General features: G+C 32.5%; 1 protein-coding gene across 1 annotated transcript; it reads left to right on the forward strand.

Annotated features, from left to right (window-relative positions):
• The first annotated feature begins 1,507 nt into the window (after positions 1-1,507).
• On the forward strand, positions 1,508-5,884 carry LOC107847849 (zinc finger protein BALDIBIS). The gene is made up of 4 exons (XM_016692395.2): positions 1,508-1,982; positions 2,458-2,857; positions 3,561-3,856; positions 4,861-5,884. The coding sequence occupies exons 1-4, from the start codon at positions 1,820-1,822 to the stop codon at positions 5,472-5,474; spliced, it is 1,473 nt and encodes a 490-aa protein (XP_016547881.2). The 5' UTR covers positions 1,508-1,819; the 3' UTR covers positions 5,475-5,884.
• The last annotated feature ends 415 nt before the right edge of the window (positions 5,885-6,299 follow it).

A 6,299-nucleotide genomic window follows, 5' to 3' on the forward strand; every position in this document is an offset into this window, starting at 1 on the left:
ACAGGTTACATGTTTAAATAAAATTTTAAAATTTCACATTTTAATATTTAAATAAATCTTAAATCTATGACTAAACGATAGCTAAAATAAAGAATCTTCATATAACCAAAAAAAAAAGAAAAATTATATCAAATTAATTTTTGAAAGGCACATTTCATGGAAAGCTGTGGCAGCAGTATATTTCACATACTGATACAGTTATTCTCTACACCAACCCCAGTGTAAATTATATTATAAAGTTTACTTGTAGGGATGCAGCATGTAAGTATAGGGTTTATTTAAATTCAGTATTTTAATATAAATGTAATTTATATATTAAATTTTATCATAGTTGTAACAAATAGTAGATTGATTTGAATCCATAATTTTAAAAATATGTTGAATTTAAAATTTAAATTTTTAAAATTTAAATTTTAAATCTGTCTCTAATTGCATCGCAGGATTTTGAATTTGATTTGCTAAGGTAAGAGTCAAAAAGGGTCGACAGGGTTTATATGAGTCCTTTCGACAGAAAATTCTATCATTTATTATATATGATTGAAATTATTTTTATATATAGTAATTTTTAACCGTCTTCGGCTTCTTTAATTTGTGTGTTTACTTATTTATATATTAAAACCTCTTAGTAAAAATATTGGCTTTGTCACTACAGTTAACCCAAGGGGCGGGGAGCTAACAAGGGCTAGGGAGTTTATTCGAACCTTCTCAGTGGAAAAATACACTGTCTATGCATGATTAAAATTATTTTTTACGTATATATAATAGATGTCGAACACCTTCGAACCTCTTCGTGCATGTGTTCGCTTTTTATATTTCAAATCTTCTTAGTGAAAATTTTAACTCCGACTAGTTAGCCTCCTACTTGTACTTATCCTTATTAAGAATCTTTTATTTTAATAAAAGATTGTCAGATACTATGTTTATAAACGATGGAAAAAAGGTGTTTGGTTTGATTGGGGTCGTTGGATGTAGGGGCAGGGTCGGACCTAGGTTGAAAATATTGGTGCTTCAGCATCCGTTAAATCCGATGCAAAATAGATATAATTATATAAGAAATGTATAAAAATCGATATAAGATGAAAAAATGCACTTGGCCCGTGAAACCAAAAAAGATAGCCGGGTGCTTTGATTTTCATGCGTAACCTTAAAGCTTTGGGTGCCAATAAAGTGACGGAGTCAAAATTTTCATTGAAGGGGTTCAGAAGTAAATATACGGACTAGTCGAAGGGGATTCAACATCTACTATATATACATAAAAATACTTTTGACCATGTAAAAATAGTATAATTTTTTACGAAGAAGGTTCGGATGAACCCCTGAATTCAATGTGGCTCCGCCACTGTGCTAATATATGCGTTTGAACTTTCCGAGCATCCACGACTCCTAAATTCTGAATCCACCACTGATGGGGTTGTGGGGTGGGTGGGTGGGGGGTGAAATGGTCCACTTGAGTCTATGGCTGACCGACTTTATAGAAAAAATATTCTTTATTTTGGTAGCTATAGTCATAGTAGTATTAAGGCAACTAAAATATCAAACATATAACTCAAAGAAGAAGAAATTAAAATCAGGAAGTAGAAGAGGAAATGAAAATGAAGTTGTTATTATAAATATATAACAACAACACCACCTATTATTTTGTTTTTGTTTCTAACAAACAAACAACATTGTACAGTGTGTTTTCTTTGGATTTAGCTGTTTTCAGCAAATCTTTTTGGTTTCTACTCAAATCAAGTCGAGTTGAGCTGAGCTGAGCTGAACTGAGCTTTTTTCTTCATTTTGTGCTTCATTTTACTCCAAATTTTTTATCTTCAAGAAAATGATGTTTAATGATGAACTTTCTTGTTCCATTAGAGGTGGTTTCACTTTCATTCAAGATCCAAAAAACCCTAGTAGTAATATTAGTCATAATCCAAACCCTAATCCAAATCCGACTGCTTCTTCTACTAATAAGAGGAAGAGAAATCTCCCCGGAAATCCAGGTAAGTAAACAGAGGCGGATTCAGAATTTATGTTATGAGCTTATTATATATGTTTACTATCAAGAACAGAAGCGGATCCAGAACTTAATATTTATATATATACGACTTTTCAGGTTTTTTCACATAGTTGAAATAATAGACGTCACTCTAAAATCTAAATCCGCCTCTCAAATTCAAGAACATGCTATATGCCTTCAGGATTCTCTTTAACCCCCCCCCCCCCCTCCCTCCTCCCCTATTTTTCAATTGAAAATGATGACGCTGGTTGAATTGTGAATCCACCTCTGATCATCAGGCATTTTTTCTCTTGATTTGTCATAAAATTTGTATGATTTTCTTCTTGTCCCCTATTTTTCAACGCTGGAAGAATTCTGAATCCGCCTCTGATCATCAAGCATGTTTTCTCTCTTTTTTTTTTTTTGCTTGATTTGACATAACATTTTTGTCTGATTTTCTTCTTACTAACGAAACACAGATCCAGATGCAGAAGTGATAGCTCTCTCACCAAAATCCCTAATGGCGACGAACCGATTCTTATGTGAAATATGTAACAAAGGTTTCCAAAGGGATCAAAACTTACAACTCCATAGAAGAGGTCACAATTTGCCATGGAAATTGAAGCAAAGAAACAACAAAGAATTAATAAAGAAGAAAGTTTACATATGTCCAGAAAGTTCATGTGTACATCATGATCCATCAAGAGCATTAGGTGATTTAACAGGTATTAAAAAACATTATTCAAGAAAACATGGTGAGAAAAAATGGAAATGTGAAAAATGTTCAAAGAAATATGCAGTTCAATCTGATTGGAAAGCTCATAATAAAATTTGTGGTACTAGAGAGTACAAATGTGACTGTGGTACACTTTTTTCCAGGTACTTTATAATAAATTTATTATTATTAATTATGAGAATATTATTTAATTTTACTGAGTCCTATGATTAGTTTTGTTGAAGAAAGAAATGCTATAATAGCTTGATCTATGTTAAATTTAATTCAACTCTTGACAAGAATTAGTTGAGAACTTTGTCCTTACTCTGTCACTAAATTGCTCGTAGCTAATTTGTTGCGAATTCATCGCTTAATTAAATAATAAGAGTAACGATGGATTTCGCCGTTAGCAACATAATTTATCTGTCGCTGATTTCTATTTTTTCCTGATTCCGACACAAGAGGAGGTTGCTCAATTAATAAGCACCCTCCACCTCCAATCACAATCTGTCGTTAATCCATCATTTAGTAAGAATGGCGATGATGAATTTTATTTTGCAGTTAGCTACATAATTTGTTTGTCGCTAATTTTTATTTTTTTCTGATTTCGATGAAAGGGGTTTGCTCAATTAATAAGCACCCTCCACCTCCAATCATAATCTGTCGTTAATCCATCGTTTAGTAAGAATAGCGATGACGACCGATTATAATTTAGAGTTAGCTACATAATTTGTCTGTGGCTAATTTTTATTTTTTTAGTAGTGAGTTTTGAAGGGGTTTTGAATTTTGATTATTATTATTATTATTATTATTATTATTATTATTATTATTATTATTATTGTTTTTTAATTTTTGAAAATGAAACAGGAAGGACAGCTTTATAACACATAGAGCATTTTGTGATGCATTAGCTGAAGAAAGTGCAAGATTTACATCAGTCCCAACATCAACAAATCTTAATAATTTGAGAAATCAATTGCTTAATGGTGGGATTAATACTAATCTCCAACAACAAATGAGTGGAAATATTTCTCAATTTGGTTCTTTATTTAGGCCTGAATTAATGGGATCATTAGACCCTTCAAGTCATCATCATCAACTTAATCTTGATGGACAAAAATCAAGATTACCACTTTGGCTTCATCATGACAATGCAAATTCAGGTAATTAATTATCAGGTTCATCTGAATTCAGTACGTAAAATGTCAATGAATGTTAAGTTATGATCCGTTATTTCAAAATAAGCTATGTTGCTCGCATGCTTTAAGAATGTTGTTAGGAGCATGTTAGATCCTTCGGAAGTAATGTGCTTTGGAGGATACGATACGCGCATGCGCATTGTAGTATTTTTGAAGAATCCAAGCCATATAGCTAACAATTGCGTGCTTTTTTAAGAAAAAAAAGGTTGAATGCATATTTAACTTTAAAATTTTGAATGCGTCTGTGAACGACAGGTGACCCTAATGACAATTCAAATTCAGATAATGAGCGGGTTCATCTGACTTCAGTACGTAAAATGATAATGAATGTTAAAATATGATCCGTTATTTCAAAAGTATAATGAGTTGATCAGAGTCTAATAAGCTATGTTGCTCGAATGCTTTAAAAATGTTGTTAGGCTCACATCAGATTCTTCAAAAGTAATGTGTTTTGGAGGATTCGATACGCGCATGCGCATGACAATATTTTTGAAGAATACGAGTCATATAGCTAACAATTGCATACTTTTTTTTCTAAAAGAAAATGTTGAATTCATATTTAAGTTTAAAATTTTGAATCCGACTCTGAACGACAGGTAACCTTATTGACAATGCAAATTCAGGTAATGATCGGGTTCATCTGAATTCAGTATGTAAAATGTTAATAAGTATTTAAATATGATCCGTTATTTCAAAAGTATAATGAGTCATTGAGTTGATCAGTCTAATAAGCTATGTTGCTCGAATGCTTTAAAAATATTGTTAGGCGCACGTCAGATCCTTCAGAAGTAATCTGTTTTGGAGAATTCGATACGCGCATGCGCATGGCAATATTTTTTAAGAATACGAGCCATATAGCTAACAATTGCATACTTTTTTAAAAAAAATTGTTGAATTCATATTTAATATTGAATGCATATTTAAGTTTGAAATAAATATGAAATTCTGAATCTGACTCTGAACGACAGGTAACCCTAATGACTTTTTATCAACACAATCAAGCACACCAACAACCACCTTGCCTCATGAGCTAGTCCAAATGGCACCACATACAAACATGTTGGACATGTCATCGACACAGAACGGTAACAACAACAATAATAATCAATGGTTCATCAATACCAATGGCGCCACCGCCACCTCATCATCGTCGATGCCACGTGTACTAAAGGAGGAAGAAGATATCAACAACAAAAGTATTAGCCCAATGTATTGCAATAATAGCCATATGTCAGCAACAGCACTTTTGCAAAAAGCAGCCCAAATTGGATCAACAAGGAGCAACAACAATTCATCACTTTTTAGCACTCAATTTGGACTAATGGCCTCATCTAGCCTTAGTAACCTCAATTCTTTGGCTAATATTGACAATATTGAAGGAAGTGTGGCTGCAAATGCAACATCTTTAGTGGACAACAATGCAAATACTTTGATGATGATGCCAAATAATAAAGGGAAGCAAGTAAATATTGAAGCAAGTTTAACAAGGGATTTTCTTGGTGTTGGAGGGAATGAAAAAAGGCCATTTTTGCAACAAAGTCATGAGTTGGCCAAGTTTGGTAATAATACTGGGATTTTTTAATAATTTACTCTATTTTTTTTCTTTATTTGGAACTGTATAATGTGACTAGGAGGTCAAGGGTTCATGTCGTAGAAACAACTTTCGACAAAAAGTGTATGTGGACCAAGTGGAAACAACCTCCGACAGAAATGTATGCATGTGACCTGGAGGTCAAGGGTTCATGTCCTGAAAACAACTTCTGACAAAAATGTAAAGTAAAATTACGTGCAATAATTATCTTTGTGGTTCGGCCCTTCTGACCTGGAGGGTCAAGGGTTCATGTCGTGGAAATAACTTCTGACAAAAATGTAATGTAAAACTACGTGCAATAATTATCTTTGTGGTTCGGCCCTTCCGACCTGGAGGGTCAAGGGTTCATGTCGTGGAAACAACTTCTGATAGAAATGTAAGTGCAAAAATCTTTGTGGTTCGATCCTTCTCTGAATTCGATACATAACGAGAGCTTTAATATATTAAATTTATTTTTTTTCTTCTTTAATTTAAATAGTACAATGTTCAAGAAAAAAAAGTAGAATTTTTATTTTGGAGATCTTGTGAATTGTGGGGGCCATAAGAAAAGACTAGACAAAAAGTGAATTGGCTTTTTACTCACATTGTATTATTTTGCTGCATGTAGAAAGTTTTTAACCTTTTAAAAAAAAAGATCACTTTTTAGTGTTATTTTATGCTCTTGTTTTATTATATTGTATGGTCCCTGAGACTGTGAAACCTGTGACCATCTCTGATAGAATTTAGATATTTGAAAATTTTTTTTAATGTATTGGTGTCTTATTTATATAAGATAATAATATATTCACTATAATTTAAGATTTGTGTACATTTATC

Source organism: Capsicum annuum, chromosome 11 (genome assembly GCF_002878395.1).
Source record: "Capsicum annuum cultivar UCD-10X-F1 chromosome 11, UCD10Xv1.1, whole genome shotgun sequence".
Lineage (NCBI taxonomy): Eukaryota > Viridiplantae > Streptophyta > Magnoliopsida > Solanales > Solanaceae > Capsicum > Capsicum annuum.